Source organism: Dendrobates tinctorius, unplaced genomic scaffold, assembly GCF_039654945.1.
Source record: "Dendrobates tinctorius isolate UK_male_01 unplaced genomic scaffold, ASM3965494v1 ptg000103l, whole genome shotgun sequence".
NCBI classification, from domain to species: domain Eukaryota; kingdom Metazoa; phylum Chordata; class Amphibia; order Anura; family Dendrobatidae; genus Dendrobates; species Dendrobates tinctorius.
The window spans coordinates 26,016,275-26,035,054 of record NW_027361771.1 but is presented as its reverse complement, the minus strand read 5'-3'; the positions used below and the strand labels follow the sequence as shown (position 1 = coordinate 26,035,054).

The 18,780-nt window shown below is 43.3% G+C and overlaps 1 protein-coding gene and 1 long non-coding RNA gene across 2 annotated transcripts in view; both read left to right on the top strand.

Annotated features, from left to right (window-relative positions):
• LOC141100224 (uncharacterized) overlaps positions 1-18,780 on the top strand; it is a 303,864-nt gene that overhangs the window by 191,402 nt on the left and 93,682 nt on the right. The window lies entirely within an intron of this gene.
• On the top strand, positions 14,300-18,614 carry LOC141100001 (uncharacterized). The gene is made up of 5 exons (XM_073588165.1): positions 14,300-14,456; positions 16,896-17,074; positions 17,147-17,325; positions 17,398-17,479; positions 17,558-18,614. The coding sequence occupies exons 2-5, from the start codon at positions 16,904-16,906 to the stop codon at positions 17,762-17,764; spliced, it is 639 nt and encodes a 212-aa protein (XP_073444266.1). The 5' UTR covers positions 14,300-14,456; positions 16,896-16,903; the 3' UTR covers positions 17,765-18,614.

The window sequence follows — 18,780 nt, the reverse complement described above, 5'->3', positions numbered from 1 at the left end:
GGGCATAGGTGAAGGACCTCTGCACCCTCTGCATAGTTTTGAAATGGCTAATAAGATGTCTAGTTCCGATGATGCATTCATCAGCATGACTATTCTAATCTTCTAGTTGCTGAAGCACACTTTAAATAGTCTGCGTGAGGAGTTAATGGTCCCAGAGGAAGATTTGGAAGCAGAGGAGAATGAGGAAGAAATAACAATATCTCAAATTTACGGACTGTCTTCACACAGGCATGTGCAATGAGAGGATGGTTTAAAGAGATCAAGGGGGCTCATGGGGGCTCATGGTGCCAGAAAAACTGTTAGTGAATATGCAGGATTCAAGGAACAAATTGAGGATGAGGTGATGCACCCGCAACTGTCAGGAGATGAAGAAAATAATGATACACTCTATTGTCCATGGTTGGTGGAAGGGGATGGAGGAAGCATCCTTCAGTATTACCGCGCCTCCAACACAGCATGGACTTGGACTTCATGGAAGTGCTTGACACATGAGCACCATCTTGCTGCACTATCTTCAACACAATGCTCTCATTCTTAGGTTTAGAAAAAATCCTGACTATTGGGTTGCGACTCTGTTAGATCCATGGTACAAAAGTAAATGGAAAGGGATGTGCACATGCTGGAATATTGAAATACGCTTGTAGACAATCTTAAGATTGGTTTTCCCCAAGACAGCAGTGAAGCAAACAGTGTGCATCCCAGTTGTAGACGTCCAACTCAGGAAATGTCAAAGCATCATTACTCAAACATTAGGTGCACAGCAGCAGTGTAAGTTTCATAAGCAATTTCTGTGAGTCGTGTAAGGGAATCTGTCACCCGTTTTTTGAATATGAGCTGCCGGAACCGACATCAGGGGCTTATCTACAGCATTCTGTAATGATGTAGATAAGCCCTCGATGTAACCTGAAAGATAAGAAAAAAGAGTTAGATTATACTCGCCGGGGGGGCGGTCCGGTCTGATGGGTGTCGTGGTCTGGTGCCTCCCATCTTCATACGATGCCATCCATTTCTTTCCTTCCTGTTGTGGCTCCTGCGCAGCATTACAGAATGCTGTAGATAAGTCCCTGATCTCGGTGCCGGCAGCTCATATTCGAAAAAAGGGGTGACAGATTCCCTGTAAAGCACAGGTCATACAATGCCGATTGGGTTCACTTTGTTACAGTAGTATGGTTTTTACGCTTATTTAATAAAAAAAATCGACTCAATACCATAGGTTTTTTCCTGTGTTACTATTTATGTATTTACTGCAGTGTTTCCACACAATATTTTTTTTTAGACTATATTTGTCTATTAACGACTGCAGTGTGTATGTACACATACCGTATTACACTTATACTAACAGGTGTGCTGGCCCTTATTTTTGTATTTTGCTTCAGTTTTTTGTATTCAATACATTTGTACTTGTCTATTCAGTTTTCCATGGGTAAGGGTAGATGTAATTGGTAGCACTTTGGACGCAGTGCATGGCCGCTGCGTCTAAAGCACTGCCGGCTTTGAACGCAGCTGATTACACATGTGTTTATTGAACCATGTGGAATCACCACATCAATACATTGTACGGGTGATATTTATCTTGTGGAGACTTGTGTCTCCGCAAGTTAAAAATGACATGCTGCAGTCTGGAAAGATGCTCTGCATGTCCACCTCCACGGGTCATCCGCGGGTATCAGTGCATGCATAGTGGACGTGGGATTTCTTGAAATCCCATCTACTATGCCGCAACATTTGGATGCTGCAGGTTGGATGCTGCGGATGTACGTGTGCACCTACCCTTAGTTTTAACCAGTCAGGCCATGACTGGCAAAGTTCAATTTTGCCAGGATGTAGGAGTGTAATTAATGTTCTTGCTTTACCAAAGTTGGCACGTGTGAATACCATCTTACCCCCAAAAAATGCATTCAAAACAAGGTGCGTATAATACATTTTATTAACCCCTTCTTGCTGCAGCCCTTTTTCGTTTTCGTGCTTGCTTTTCAATCCTCTTCCTCCCAGAGCCATAATTTATTTATTTTTCCATCAATATGGCAACATGAAGGTTTGTTTTTTTTGCGAGAAGAGTTTTAATTTTAAATAACACCATTTGCTTTACTATGTCGTGTACTGAAAAATGGGAAAAAATTCCAAGTGCGATGAAATTGCAAAAAAAGTGCAATTCTACAACTGTTTTTAGATTTTTTTTTTACCATTTTCACCAAATGCTAAAAACCTGCCATTATGATTCTGTCCTGGTTTGGACAGGGTTCTTGCCCTGCACTCACAGGGTTAAGTGTATGTGGCCTCTTTCTGGATCTGGGAGGGGTATTTATACTCCCTCTTTACCAGGGTTCTCTGTCAGCTATACTTTTGCCCTTGGCTTGGTTTAAGTGACCCCTGTGTGTTTGTGCCTTGTGCAGTGTGCATGCTTCAGTGTTTGATAACTTGGCTTCTGACCCGGTCTGTCCCCATTGTGCGCTTGCCTGCAGTTTCTGTACCGTCTATTGCCCATTCTGGTTTACTGATCTCTTGCTAAGTCCTGACTATCTGTTCTGTCTAATCCTTTGATACTGTCATGCTCTCTCGTGCTTTGACCCCGGCCTAATCTGGTTTACGTCTCTGTTTATGCCCCTTGGTAACCTTGTCCTGTAATCACCCATCTAGGAGTTCTCCTTCTGCTCCTAGCTTTCTGGAGCTTAGGCCACACCCCCAGCAGTCAGGTGCTTCAGGTCCTGTTAGTACACAGCCTCTGGGACATGCTCCTCTCCCTAGGGACCCCGGTAAGCCCCTGAAGCAGCACGGGTTTCTCAGGGTTCAGACACTGGCTTGATGTCAGTTCTGGATATCCTGACAGATTCTCCAGGTTATTACGAGTTCGTAGATACCAAACATGTATTGATTGTTTTGTTATTTAAATGGTGAAAAAAAATTCAAAGTTTGTTAAAAAAAAATAAAAATCTCGTAATTTTCTGAGACCCTTAACATCTCCATTTTTCGAGATATGGGGCTGGGTGAGGTTTTATTTTTTGCTGTCGATTTTAATGATACAATTTTTCTGTGGATACAATCTTTTGATTGCCCGCAATCTCATTTTAATGCAATGTTACGGCGACCAAAGAAAAGTAATTCTGGCTTTTTTTACTATATTTTTTTGCTACGCCGTTCACCAATCAGATTAATTCTTTTTGTAGCTTGATAGATCAAAAGATTCTCAACGTGACAATACCAAATATATGTATTTTTTATTTTTGTTTTTAAATTGTTGTATTTTGAATGGGACAAGTGGCGGGTGATTTTAACTTTTCTTTCATTTTTCATCATTTTGTAAAACACTTTTTTTTACTTTTAACTTGCTTCAATAGTCTCCATGGGAGACTAGAAGCTGCGACAACCCGATTGCTTAAATGACAAACAGACGATGATCAGATCACTTGTGTGTAGCAAAAATGCTCACTTGCTATGAGCGCCAACCACTGGGCTATGACAACCATAGAGGCCTGCTGGAGACCTCTGGTTCTCATGCTGACCCATTAGTGACCTGAAATCATGTGACAGATTCATCAATGAGCGGGATAAGTGACATGTTTCCAGTGCAATCAGGTTAAATGCTGCTGTCAGAGATTGACGGTGGCATTTAATGGGTTAACAGCCAAGGGTGGATCGAGATTCCACCCGCGGCTGTTAGGGTCACATGACAGCTGTTCCAAACAGCTGATGTGTGACGGGAAAGGTGTGGAGTGTGGACATTAAAGAGAGGGACGCAACATGCACAGTACATACAGTATACAGTTCATGTCTTGAATGGGTTAATTCTTAATCACAAAAAAACATAATTAAAAACATGATTACATGACACAAATTAAAAACTAAATATAAATATATATATGTGTATGAGGGGAGCAGGGTATGCAAGATTGAATATCATATGGGAGTAAATTTAATTTACAAGCATTACACAAAGATCAGGGGTTATATTTATATATAGAATTTGTTCAGTTTGGGAACTATTAAATACAGAAATTAATCAATATAGACAGCTACATATAAGTGGTATATAATGAATTGGAATACAAAATCATAAATAGTAAATAAAGTGCAACTTGCAATCAGCTATAATGATTATATAATTTATTATGTCCTGTCCAAATATATAATGGTATTTAGTAAGAAAAGCTGAAATACTTGCAAAGACAGCAGCAACAATACTCATACAATGCAACCATAACACAAATCTTATAAATATAATAGTTAACTTGTTACAGATACAAACCCCAATGGCAAACCACTAGTCCCCTCACACCACTCCAATGCGCGTTTTGCTATCGCTTTGTTGGCTTGGGAAGGATAGCAGGAGAAGTGTTTGTCGTGCTGTCATGCACATGACAGCGCAAGAAACACTCCGTGTTTGTGGTGCCTTACCTGAACAGTAACACAGGCTTCCTGGTGAAGTCCGTGTTTGGTGTCCATGCCCAAACAGTAGGTGTTCGGTACGGACGCCGAACTTTACTGTTCGGGTTCGCCCATCTCTAATCACTAGAGCTAATACATAACATGCATTTGTCAAAACACAACTTATCAGTTTTAGGCCAGATTTACACATGTATTTATTGGCACTCAGTAACAAATATAGTCATACATGAGGCTATTCAATTTAGTTCAGGAGATTTGCGGCTGAAACATGCATCAAAGTCTGTACACAGACCACCAAAACACAATCTATTTATTTTTTACCAAGATGATAAGAGTTTTTTGAATCCAGCATAAAAAATACTCATGCATTTCAAGTCTGGCTGACTCTTAATCGTAAATATACTTTATTTCAGTAGCATAACTTAGAATATATTTCTCAGAACAGAAAAGATTGTACAAGTGTATAAGTCCTTTAGATCTAATTTGTTTTCAGTAACAATTTCTAGCCGAAACAAACAAAAAAAAAAAACATAGACAAGGCAGGAGTTTAAAAAGTAAAAAATAATGTAAGTAGAAAAGTATAAAATTGAGATGATTTGCTTTTCATGTGTGTTTGAGCAAGACTGACCAGCATTATTAAAATATAGTTTTTGTTTCTCACAGTTCAGTGCCAAACTAAAATATTAAGCGATGTTGAAATCGTCTTAGCTGTTTCTATTATTTAGTACATCTTCTGCAGAGTATTGGCATTTTTAATTGCAAGAACTGTTATATCATTTAGTTTAATTAAGTTTTCAATTATGAAGAAGCCTTACAAAGCGATTCAATTCTTTAACAGAATCTAAATTTGAAATAAATAATGTCTCCATTCCATTTTACAACCTTTCAGAAAAAAATATTAATATAGCAAACACAATTTGATTCAATCTAGTGCAATTTTAGGCTGCCCTTCATTGAAATGATAGTCCGGTTAAATTATAACCCTATAAATGTAATGCATGTTTTATTCATTAGTCTGCCATTCTGAATTTCACACCCCAGAAGACACAAGGCCACTTATAAGGCAGCAAAAATTTGCTATAAATGTATGCATGCAGCTTGATGATTAGGGTTATATTTTTCTGACAGTATTATTGAGAAAAATGCTATTAAAATTAGTTGCGCCCAGGATAGTTCAGGTATTATTTCTACTTTCAATATTGTATGGTTTATAGCATTACCAATAAGCGATGCCTTCTGCATAATGTGAAAACACAGAAGTAATAAACCATTGTCAAGAAATCTGAGCATCCATAATAATGTAATTAAAGAACAGTTTTTTTTTTCATTCTCTGTCGGTTTAAACAAGGCAAGGTATTGTATATTACAAAAGGTCAAGTTTGTAACAGCATAACAAGTTTGCTGGAAAGGGAGAAGGGAAAAATATTTTCCAATTCCAACTGAGTTTTTATTTTACTCTGAAAGTGAAATGGAAGCTATCATCATAAAATGACCTATTGTTTACATCAGGTTTTTGTGTTTTATGTATTATTAAGAAACATTTTGGCAATGACTTTTTTAATTTAATTGTTTTTATTAAAAAAGTTTTTCAATTTTCACAATCGCCTACTTCCTAACATTTCGGAAAGACTTTGCTAGGGCTGGCGGAGCACACCAAATAATAAAGATGGTAATAAGGTGCGTTCGCAGCCCGGGGTCCACCGTACAGGGGTGGTAACCTGCTGCTCTGTAATGGTGGATGCTATATGGCGGTATACTATAAGAACACACGCGGGTTAACATCACCCGGTGTGTACAGTGGCGGACTCTGTTGCTTCACAGAGCCGCACTACCGCTGAACATAAATGCTGGAGCCTGTTTGTGCTCACAGAGCTCGGCTAAAAGAGCGCACAGTGTATGGCCACAGAACTCTACCCCAAGGACACAGGGTTAGAGTCCTTCTAGGCCCACTGAACGAGCGGCGTCGCTGCCGCGAGTGCCACTATAGACGATGGCTATGGAGCACGTGCACTGAGGCATGCCGAGTCCCTGGTGAGGCCTGATGCCTGACTCAACCTCAGACCTACCTACGCTTAAGCCTGGGTGCTAGCAGGCTAGGCTGCACAACACATGCGTACCAAAGGTAGGGGTTTCTTAATGAGTCATTCACCAGAGACATTCATACGTGCATACATCACTCACTCCACATAGTCTGTAAATACAGTCTATCCTAGCACATGGGCGAGCGGCCATGCGAACCTTTTATAGCCACGGGCATCCGGGACCTTCCTGGCTTCTCGGATGGGCCAATCCGAACACGAGCAGGACCTGAGCACGTGACCCTCGATCTCCAATGGGAGATCACTCCATGGGCATGCTCAGTGGCCCGACATGAGGACTTAGTCTCTGGAGAATCTCGCTGCTGAGCAGCATGCATTGTCATAGCTGTGCCAGAGGTGGCAGCAGCAAGCAAACCCATGGAGTTGGGCTGGGCAGAGCACCAGGATCGATGAATCTGCTGAGCAGGTTCCACTGCGGCTGAAGAAGAATGGGAGACTGCTGGGAGCAAGGCTCTGGATTCCTGCTGTGCAGTGGCAGGAACCTGACGCCTAACAGACTTTCAGTAAGGGTTAATATCAAAGGCAGGATTTAAATGACAGGCAATAACTCTTTTTATAGTTGGAAACAAAGGATCGATCATTCACAATAACTGATGTCACAGCTGACCCTGCCCTCTCCCTCTCTACACAATGACCCTTGCACAGGTTTATTAGATGCTTCAATACTAAAGTTAAAGTTTGGGTTGGAAAATTGTGGCGATGTGCATGTGTTGTTTCCTTAAACATCAGGAAGTTAGAGTCTACAAAATCCTCAGAGACCAGTGTGAAAATTGTATGATTTAAATTATTTTTATTTATAATACAGATTGATATTTAAAAAAATAAAGTTTACAAAAAAATTAATACAAATGCTTGAATTAAATATTTCCTGACATATGTTGTGCTGGTACATCATATGTCAGATCCTCTGTTTTGAGGTGGGCTTAGGAACCACATCTTTTCCAACAGATGATAGCTGTATAGTTCTGCCTTTAACACCCATGAGGGGAATAGAGCTGTTTACAAACTTAATGTTGTCAATCTCTATAGGGAAAATTACAACTCACGATTCAGGTAGCACACTGTCCTCCACGCCCTTTTAACCCTGTGATGCGAACACAGATCATTGAAGGGTAATACCTCGCTGCTCATTCTTCCCATGCATGATTTCCCCCTTACAGTCATTAGCATCTTTTCTTACCACCATTCCATGATAAAACTCTGAGTATGTTTACTCTAGGGCTGGCTTTCTATCTGCAACTAAGTCAGTGATGTCTTTGCCCGTGCGTGTTGTAAGGTCACAGAGATTTTAGGAGTTCACAATATCACTGCAACCCTATTATACCCACGTGCAGAGTCACACACTTGAGTGAGGTAAAGACAAATGCCAAGTATTCTAAGGGGAAAAGCTTGCAGCAAAGAGATGAGCAGCGAAATATTAGGTTTTGTTTGTTTTTAACTTTTTGCCAGCCCTATATGGTTTAGCAAAATAGTTTCTTGCAAAATGCGAATTACAAAATAGTCCATATAGTAGAAGATACAGATTGCTGTAAAATTAGAGTAAAATTTCATATATTTTAAATAACCATTTAAATAAATTTGCCAACTCTAGCTGCCTTGTCAACTGTGTTTTTATTTTTAACAAAAGTTAGCCAGCTGCTGTCTTTTATAGGAGATTGTGAGTTTTTCAATATGCTGCAATATGTTGTGTGAAAAACTTGCCACTGGGCACTGAGTACTGAGGGACCAAATTTGTATACCTGTAGCTGTCAAATTTTTGCTTTTGTTTCAAACCTACAAAATTTCACAATATCTACAGTATACAATAGAGATGAGCGAAACATAGTAACATAGTTTTGAAGGCTGAAGGAAGACCTTATGTCCATCTAGTTCAGCCTATAATTGAAACAGGTCAGTCAGATTCAAAAGTCGGGTTTTGCCGGGCAAAACCTGACCATAGCCTGAGGTTGGCCATGCGGTCGGCGACCCGAGCGCCAAAGTCGGATTTCACAGAATACTTACACTGTGGGGAACGAGATGACATGTGCAGCGTCCGGGAAGAGAGTGTTTTTTCGCGCAGTTTAAAAGTTTAAAAAAGCGGTCCGGCATGTAGGTGTGTTTACTGTCCTCCACTCCCTGCCGACTTTGCTTCCCAATTTCGTGGGTTTCGTGTTTCAGTCGGACCTTCGACTTTTCACGATAGTCGGACGATTTCGTTCGACTCCACTTTTGAGAAAGTCGGGTTTCATGAAACCCGACTCGACCCTAAAAAAGGCAAAGTCGCTCATCTCTAGTATACAATTGTGAAAAAAGTTTTTGCCCCTTCCTAATTTGCTATTCTTTTGCATCAGATCACCAAACAAATTTAAATATTAAGCAAAGACAGCCCAAATAAACACAAACTACAGTATTTAAATGAAGGTCTTTATTATTAAGGGAAAAAGGAAATACAAATTTACAAGGCCCTGCATGAAAAGGTGATTCCCCCAGTTAAAACATAAATTAACTGGGGTTTATCACATCTTTGGGAAGCTAAAATCAAATTCCCTAGCCACACCAAGGCGGATTACTGCCACACCTCTTCTCGATCATGACATCACTTAGATAGGACCGGCCTGACAAAGTAAACCAAAAAATACTTAAAAGCTAGACATCATGCTGCGATCCAAAAAAAATTTGGAACAAATGAGAAACAAATTTATTGAAATCTATCAGTTTGGAAAAGGTTATAAAGCCATTTCTAAAGTTTTGGGACTCCAGTGAACCACAGAAAGAGCCATTTTCCACATATAGCAGAAACATGGAACCGTGGTGAACTCTCTAAAGAGTGGCAACAATGACTCAACCAACAGGTCACAAGAAAATCCACAAAAAGAACCGCAAGCCTCACTTGCCTCAGTTAAAGTCAGTGATCATGAGAAAAGAACTGGGCAAAATGGCCTGCATGGTAGAATTCCTAGACAAAAAAGCACTGCTGAGCAATAACAGCATAAAGGCTCATCTCAGGTTTGCCAAAAACATCTTGGTGATCTCCAAGACTTTTGAGAGAACACTTTATGGACTGACAAGACAAAAGTTGAACTTTTTGGAAGGTGCATGTCTCATTACATCAGGCGTAGAATTAACTCAACATTTCAGAAAATGAATATCATATCAACAGTAGACATGATTGAATAGCTCAATGTTTATTTCAGATTACGCTCTCCGAATTTGCAATTTTCTCAGATTATTCATCAAATATTAGCATAGCCAAACACAATTAAAGTCAATGAGAGACAAAACCAAACATATACACAACACCTTCAAATGGGCCCAAAAGCTGCCAAAACACATCAAATTAGGGGCAGATACTGGGATAGTGGCCTCAATCCACCCACAGTACAAATTTTAGAATTGCACAGCAGCAATCAGCCATGCATGAGGTATCAGGATCTGGGCCAGCATTTACAGCTTTGATTTTAACTTCAAATTCAGATGAAGTGGGTGTAGGCCAGTTGTGCTGGGAGTCCTGATAAAACATGCAACAGTTCAACCTGCTTTCATGCTCAGCCACATGCCGGTCTCAGAGGCCTACTGCTACAGACAAGTGAGAAGCAATAAGAAAAAGGAGTATGTTTTAGGGTTGTAGATCGCACTAAATATAAAATATGAGAAAGTGCGATACCAACCCGAGGTCCACCGTGCAGAGGTGGTATGCTGCTGCTAGGTAATGGCGGAACTAGATGGTGGGAAAACGCTTGCTCACACATGGGTTAACTTCACCCAGTGTGAATAGAGGTGAACTCGGATGCCCGATTGGGAGGTTCCGGAGGTTTAGTAAAACTAGGTGCCAACCTAAACCTCTGCCTACACTGGGACCGCCCCAACCTTCCTTCCGAAAAACGAAATTCTATGCGGGTGGAGATGGTGATAAGCTCCTCCAGTGTGGCGGGAATCTCCCTGGTGGCCAGAGTGTCATTTACATGGCCAGCCAGACCTCTCCAGAACACCGGAATGAGGGTCGTATCTGACCACTCTAGTTCTGAAGCCAGCGTACGGAACTGGATGGCGTAATGGCTGACCAGAGACGAGCCCTGCGATAACGCCAGCAGCTGCAATGCGTTATCATGGGTGACTCGCGGTCCCAAAAAGACCTGCTTCAGAGTGCCCAAGAAACGCGAAGCACTTTGCACCACATGATCACCACGCTCCCACAGCGGTGTGACCCACTCCAGAGCCCTGCCTGACAAGAGGGAAATAACAAATCCCACTTTAGCCTGTTCGAAGGGGAATTGTGCAGCCAGCAGCTCCAGCTGTATGGTACACTGGCTCACAAAACCCCTACAAGAAGCACTATCACTCGAGAACTTCTTGGGCAATGGGAGGGAGGACAAATTCTGGACAAGGATGGCAGTGGACACACGGAGAACTGCCTCTGTGACTGCCTGAACAGTGACTGCAGTAACATCCACAGCTGAGGCTGAGCGCTCAAGAGCCGCCAGCCTGCCCTCCAGCTGCTGGATGTACCGCTGCAGTCGCTGTTCATCCGCCATTACTAGCCAGACCCTAACGCTAGTATAATGTTAGGGTTGCAGATCGCACTAAATCTAAAATATGAGAAAGTGTGATCGCAACCCGGGGTCCACCGTGCAGAGGTGGTATGCTGCTGCTAGGTAATGGCGGAACTTGATGGTGGGTAAACGCTTGCTCACACGTGGGTCATCTTCACCCAGTGTGAATAGAGACAATCTCTGCTGCTACACAGAGCCGCTGAAACAAACACCTGAGCCTGTTGAACTCACAGAGCTCAGCTGAGTGAGTGCTAATTAGGGGTCACAGAGCCCTGTCCTAGGGACACCAGACTAGAGATCCTCTAGACCATCAGCGCTCGGAGTCGCGGCTGCAGTGCCAGCAAAAGGTAAAAGTATATATTCGCACAAAGTGCACACATGCCGCTTCAGCGCATGCCACTAACCACCCAGGACAGGGAGGAAAGCGCTAGGGGTGCGCACGGCATCGCACGGCAGTCACAGCTACCTGATGCGGTGCGACAGTGCCCGTAGCAGGGAGGCACAGTCGGACGCTAGTGTGCATAGAGTACTGGGAGCAAGGTGGCTTGAGCATAGCCACCCATTGGCACTGACTCTCATTCTGAATCCCTAATCAACATGCGTATCAAAGGGAGGGGAGTCTTAATGAGTCAGTCACCAGAAATATGCATCCGTTATCATACACTCAAATAAGCATAAGAGTCTATACTAGCGCATGGCCGAGCGGCCATGCGACACTTTTATAGTGGCGTCCTTCCGGGACCTTCCCAGTGATGGACCAATCCGAGCAGGAGCGGGACCTGCGCATGTGACCTCCAACCTCCAATGAGAGGTCGTCCCATGGGCATGCTCAGTACCCAAAAGATAGGACTTAGTCCCAGAAGCGTCTACTTGCTGCTGACTCAGACATGGAGTTATAAAAGACCCAGAAGGAGTAACCGGATGCCTAGCATCAGCCTGGCAAGATGCCTGAGCGAGAAGCCTGCTGAGCAGGACTGTCTGTGGCTGCAGAGGGCATGGCTCGAGATTCCCCCTGTGCAGTGGGGAAAACTCGACGCCTAACAGTATGCATATGACTAGGGATCACCTTCACAGAACAATTTTATTTATTTCTCTGGAAACAAAAAAGGAACGTTTCTATATAAACTATAATATAAAAACATTTAAAATGTCAAAAGGGCAAACAAGAAAAATCTGACCAAACATGGTCCTCCATAAGACATAGATTATTAATATTAATAACTAGCTGAAGAGCCTGGCGCTGCCCGGGCATTGTAACTAACTGTGGTTAGTTATAACAAATTATAATTATCCTCCATCCCATAGTCCCGTGCCCATATACCCATCATACATATTCACCATCCCATAGGCCCGTGCCCATATACCCATCATACATATCCTCCATCCCTTAGGCCCGTGCCTATATACCCATCACACATCCTCCATCTCATAGGCCCGTGCCCATATACCCATTATACATATCCTCCATCCCATAGTCGAGTGCCCATTTACCCATCACACATCCTCCATCCCATAGTCGAGTGCCCATTTACCCATCACACATCCTCCAACCCATAGTCCAGTGCCCATATACCCATCACACATCCTCCATCTCATAGTCCTGTGCCCATATACCCGTCATACATATCCACCATCCCATAGTCCAGTGCCCATATACCCATCACACATCCTCCATTCCATAGTCAAGCATTATGACATCATAATGAGAGGCTGGGCTTGCAACCTATGATGACATCATAATGAGGGGCGGGGCTTGATACGCACACACTGTTTCCCCAGTATGCAAATAGGGGCATTATGACATCATAATGAGGGGCGGGGCTTGACGCGCACACACTTTTCCCCCAGTATGTAGATAGGGGCAAAATTGTTTGGTGAATTGGAACGCGCGGGGTTAAAAATTTCGCCTCACAACATAGCTTAGGACGCTCTCGGGGTCCAGACGTGTGACTGTGCCAAATTTTGTAGCTGTAGCTGTGACGGTGCGGATGCCTATCCCGGACATACACACACATACATACACACATACATACATACACACTTTGAGCTTTATATATTAGATAATAATAATACATTTTATTTCTATAGTGCCGACATATTCCTCAGCACTTTACATTTCAGAGGGGACTTGTACAGACAATAGACATTACATCATAACAATAATCACATAGATCATAACAGATACCAAGAGGAATGAGGGCCCTGCTCACAAGCTTACAATCTATGAGGAAAAAGTAGACACGAAAGGTGGGAGGTAAGACTTGCCCTGATTGTATGGACCAGTCATAATGTTAAGTGTGTAACAGTACAGACACAGAGGGATAATAGATGCATAAAACATGTGGGAACATGATGCGGGGAACCTGGTTATGGTAAAACTTTTGGCTGTGCCACACAGGGATAGATTAGGTTAATGTGCTGAGGTGGTAGGCAAGTCTAAATAAATGCGTTTTCAGGGCACGCTTAAAATTGTGGGGATTGGGGACTAATCGTATTGACCTGGGAAGTGCATTCCAAAGAATTGGCACAGCACATGTATAGTCTTGGAGATGGGAGTGGGAGGTTCTGATTATTGAGGACGCTAACCTCAGGTCATCAGCAGAAAGGAGGGCTCGGGTAGGGTGGTATACTGAAACAAGGGAGGAGATGTAGGGTGGTGCTGAGCCATGGAGAGCTTTGTGGGTGAGGGTAATAAGTTTGTACTGGTTTCTGGAGTGGATGGGTAGCCAGTGTAATGACTTGCACAAGGTAGAGGCATCGGTGTAACAATTGGCGAGGAATATGATCCTGGCTGCAGCATTCAAGACAGATTGGAGGGGGGAGAGTTTGGTAAGAGGGAGACCAATTAGGCCTCTTTCACACTTCAGTTTTTTGCCATCAGTCACAATCCGCCAAAATTTGAAATTGGCGGATCCGCTTTTTCTTGTTGCGGATCCGCCAATTTCCCCATTGGGATACATTAGTGGCGGATTTTGACGGATGGTCGTCCGTTGCGTCCGATATTCGGCGGATCCGCAAAATTCTTTGCGGATTCTGTCTGAGGGGGACGGAGAATGTAACGTTTTTTTTCGCCGTCAAAATGGCGGATGACGGCGGATCCGCCGTCATCAGCCATGCGGTAGAATGGGGCCCTATGGGCGGCGGATCCGCCGGGATCCGCGATTTTGCGGAATCCGCCGGCAGGATCCGCAAAATCGCACTGCGCATGCCCAGAAAAAAAGATACTTTTCCAGACAGTCCCAAAACTATATAAGATGGGCTAATTGGGCCCAGACATGCGGTAGCAGCCAGACAGCAAGCCAGCCAGACCACCACCAAGCCTGCAAGACAGCCACCAAGCCTGCAAGACAGCCACCAAGCCTGCCAGACCACCCAGCCTGCCAGACACCCACCAAGCCTGCAGCCACAGCTATCAAGAGGCCTGCCAGTACCAGCTTTACCAAGTGTGAGTATACCTATGACATTTCTGTGTATGGCCTGCAAGTGTGTAGCGTGTGTGTGTGTGTGTGTGTGTGTGTGTGTGTGTGTGTGTGTGTGTGTGTGGTCTGCGAGTGTTGCATGTCTGTTTTTTTTTTTTTTATATTTTTTTTTCTGTTGCTTGTGTACTGCATTTTATTTTCATACAACTGTAATTATATTGTATTTTTTATGCTGTGATTGCTGCGATTGAGTGGTGTATGGTATGTGGTGTAATTGGGCCCAGACAATCCGGCACCAGCAACACTGAATACTCCAAGCAAGATATCCGACTCCAGCCTGCCTGACAGAAGATTCAACTAGAGCTATAAAACCTGTCTGCCCATCTGCAAGTCTACCACCTGCAAGACCCCTGGAGCGTGTGTGTGTATGTGTGTGGCCTGTGTGTGCATTTTTTTTTTTTTTTCTTTCCATTTTTTTTTTTTTTTTTTCTGTTGCATGTGTACTGCTTTTTATTTTCATACAACTGTAATTATATTGTATTTTTTATGCTGTGATTGCTGCGATTGAGTGGTGTATTGTATGTGGTGTAATTGGGCCCAGACAATCCGGCACCAGCAACATTGAATACTCCAAGCAAGATATCAGACTCCAGCCTGCCTGACAGAAGATTCAACTAGAGCTATAAAACCTGTCTGCACAGCTGCAAGTCTACCACCTGCAAGACCCCTGGAGCGTGTGTGTGTGTTGCATTTTTTTTTTTTTTTTCTGTTGCATGTGTACTGCATGTTATTTTCATACAACTTTAATATTGTATTTCTTGCTGTGATTGTGTGGTGTAAGGCTGGTTTCATATTTGCACTTTATAGCGCAGGGATAACCTGCACACGTCCACCACTAATCCCCGTCCCATCTGGTCATCACCGCCTACTAGCACACATGGACGCTTGCGATCTGCACACCCTATCTTTAGTATGGGGTGCGCAGATTGCAAGCGTTCATGTGCGCTAGTAGGTGGGGATTAGTGGCGGACGTGTGCAGGAAATAGCTGCGCTATAAAGTGCAAATGTGAAACCGGCCTAAATGGTATTGTATGTGGTGTTATTGGGCCCAGACATCTACATCAAACACCAGCCTGACTGTATCAGTCAGGCTGGTGTTTTAATGTAGATGTCTGTGCCCAATAACACCACATACAATACCATTTAGGCCGATTTCACATTTGCACTTTATAGCGCAGCGATGGCCTGCACACGTCCGCCACAAATCCCCGCCTACTAGCGCACATGAATGCTTGCGATCTGCGCACCCTATCTTTATCATAGGGTGCGTAGATGGTGCGCTGGCAGGATTTTACCATGTGCTGCGCACTTTTGAAGGTGTGCCCTTGCGCGCCAAACGCAGCATGTTGCATTTTGGCGCGCACGGCACACCTTCAAAAGTGCGCAGCACACTGTAAAATCCTGCCAGCGCACCATCTGTGCACCCTATGATAAAGATAGGGTGCGCAGATCGCAAGCATTCATGTGCAGTAGTAGGTGGGGATTTGTGGCGGACGTGTGCAGGCCATCGCTGCGCTATAAAGTGCAAATGTGAAACCGGCCTAAATGGTATTGTATGTGGTTTGTGCCCAGACATCTGGCAACAGCCACACTGAAGAAACCGAACCAGACATCAAACACCAGCCTGACTGATAGAATTTCAAACTCCGCTGCAAATCTTCCACCTGCAAGACACCTGGAGTGTGTAGCCTGGCTGTGTGTTATGCGTGTTTGCGTTTTTTTATTTTTCATGTATTGTGGTATTTAAAATAAAGAGCAGAGTAGCTCCTATTTTTTGGAAAAAAAAAAATAATAAAAAAAAAAATAAATAAATTGTTTTGAAAAAATCTACTTTGTATCATTTTAAAAAAGGTAAAATTAAGTTACCATAAAGGTAATTGAAGTGTTCTGGTATACAAGTGTGGTTAAAAGTGAGATTGCAACATACCATGAAAAAATGGGTATACACAACTGAGTTTCAGGGAATTCAAAACCATGCAAACACAGTGGGTATACACAGAAATTAAACACCTTCAATCACTGGTTACATACTCTGTTGAGAGTTTCAGGGAATGCAAACACTGGTATACACAGCAATTACACACTACACGCCTTCAATCACTGGTTACACGGTGAGACCTTTAATCACTGGTTACACTCTCGGTGAGAGTTTCAGGGAATGCAAACTGGTATACCCAGCAATTACACACCTTCAATTACTGGTTACACTCAGTTACAAAACACAAAGAAAGTAGGTTTACACAAAATATTAGACACCTTCAATCACTGGTTACACTCTGAGATAAGGGAATGTAGACATGCAAACACTTAAAATTGCGTATAATTAGTTTCAGGGAATTACACATACAAAATGTGTTTTTTTTTTTTTTTTTTTTTTTTTAAACTTTCATATCATTTTCTTTCAGTTCACACAATGAAGCGCCACCATACCGGCAGACACGGCCAGCCCAACCGTAGCAGAGATTCAGACCGCAGCAGGGATCAACGCAGCAGACATGACCGGTCAGACCGCAGCAGAAACAACCCTGACCGCAGCAGAGAGGAACAGCCACACCGCGGCGTACAGGCAACCATTAGTTTCCCTGTAAGTATAAAGACCTGAAAGCTTATTATGATCCTTTGTATAGTAGCTTAACAAGTCTCTTTATACTTGCAGATCACTTCAAGCACTACCAGCAGGGTAGCAGCAGAGAGAGCCAGCCAGGCTGCAGCAGAGAGGCCCAGCCAGACCGCAACAGAGACTGCCAGCCAGGCTGCAGCAGAGAGGCCCAGCCAGACCGCAACAGAGACTGCCAGCCAGGCCGAAGCAGATACTGCCAGCCAAACATTTTCCCTGTAAGTATAAAAGCCTGAAAGCTTATTATGATACTTTGTATAGTAGCTTAACAAGTGTGTTTATACTTGCAGATCAGTTCAGGAAGCAACACAGCTGCCCCAAGCCGTAATGTCTTCTCCTGAAAGCTCCCCCTCACATCATCAGCGAGCTGAGGTAAAAAAAATTTTGTTTATTTTTTATTTAAAATAATTTTTTTGTGGTTAAAAACACTATCCTATTATGTTTTAACAGGAAGCTGATTCAGAGGAGCTTCCAGGAGGAGACGTGCAGGGTGGAGAGACACACGGAGGGGGTGCGCAGATTGTAAGTTTAGCACATACACAGATACATAATGCTACACCCAACATAAACATTCATCACAGTGCACACCATAACTGCATCCATCCAAACATTTTTTTTTTTTTTCCCACAGTCTTCAGAATCCGGTGCCCGCACTAGAGTGACTCCCAGGACATCCCAGGGTCGTCAAGGTGATGCCTCTGGTGGTCGGCAAACGGTAAGTAACCCTATTTTGATAATTGTTTAAATGAACATCATGTGTTTGAATATAATGTAATTTTTTGCTTTTTGTTTTGTTTTTTATCTTCACAGGTTTCACAGCGTGCTCCCCGCAGACATCAGGAGGAGGGTGTCATTATTGATAGTGATGACCTCATCCATGAGGTGGAAATCCGGGAGCCGCTGTGGAACATGGCAAACCGTCTTCATGCCGACCAACCAACCACACGACGGCTCTGGGATGAAGTCTGTTCTTCAGTTATTGACAACTGGGAGGAACTCAATGCGAGGGCCAGGGATTTTGTGCGTAAGTATTACAACTTCAGTAACTTATATTTCCAGCATGTGAAGTGTTGAATACTAAACCTTTTTTTTTTTTTTTTGCTTCACAGGTGACAGGGTTATCACACGGTGGCGGTCGCTCCGGGATCGCTTCAAGAGGGACTACAACAAAGAGATTCAGACCCCGAGTGGATCGTCGGGAGGACGCCGGGGACCCCAGTACAAAAACTACCAAGCCCTGGCGTTCCTGCGATCTACAATGGCGTGCAGAAGGTAAATATTCCCCAAACAATTCCTGTAGTAGAAATGTTTAACCAATTTTTTTTTCAGCAGACTTAAATTAAATATCAATATTTTTAATATACATTTTTTTCTTCTTTTTTTTTTTTTAGCACCATCTGCAGCACTCGGGAGTCTGCATCAGAGTTGCGTCCCTCTGGAGTGATCCCTAGTGAGACCGCCCCCGGTGACCACATCGAGGTATCCGACCCCTCTGTACCTACCCTCTTGTCTGATCCCTCTATCCCCTCCACTAGCACTGGAGCAGCAGGGCAGACTTCATCACATGAAGCTGCTGGTGACGACTTGTTCCCTGTTCCCCACCCCTCAGACACTGCCGCAACATCTCGACCAACTTTTGGTTCTGGCCGGCAGCGTCTGAGGAGTCAGGAAAG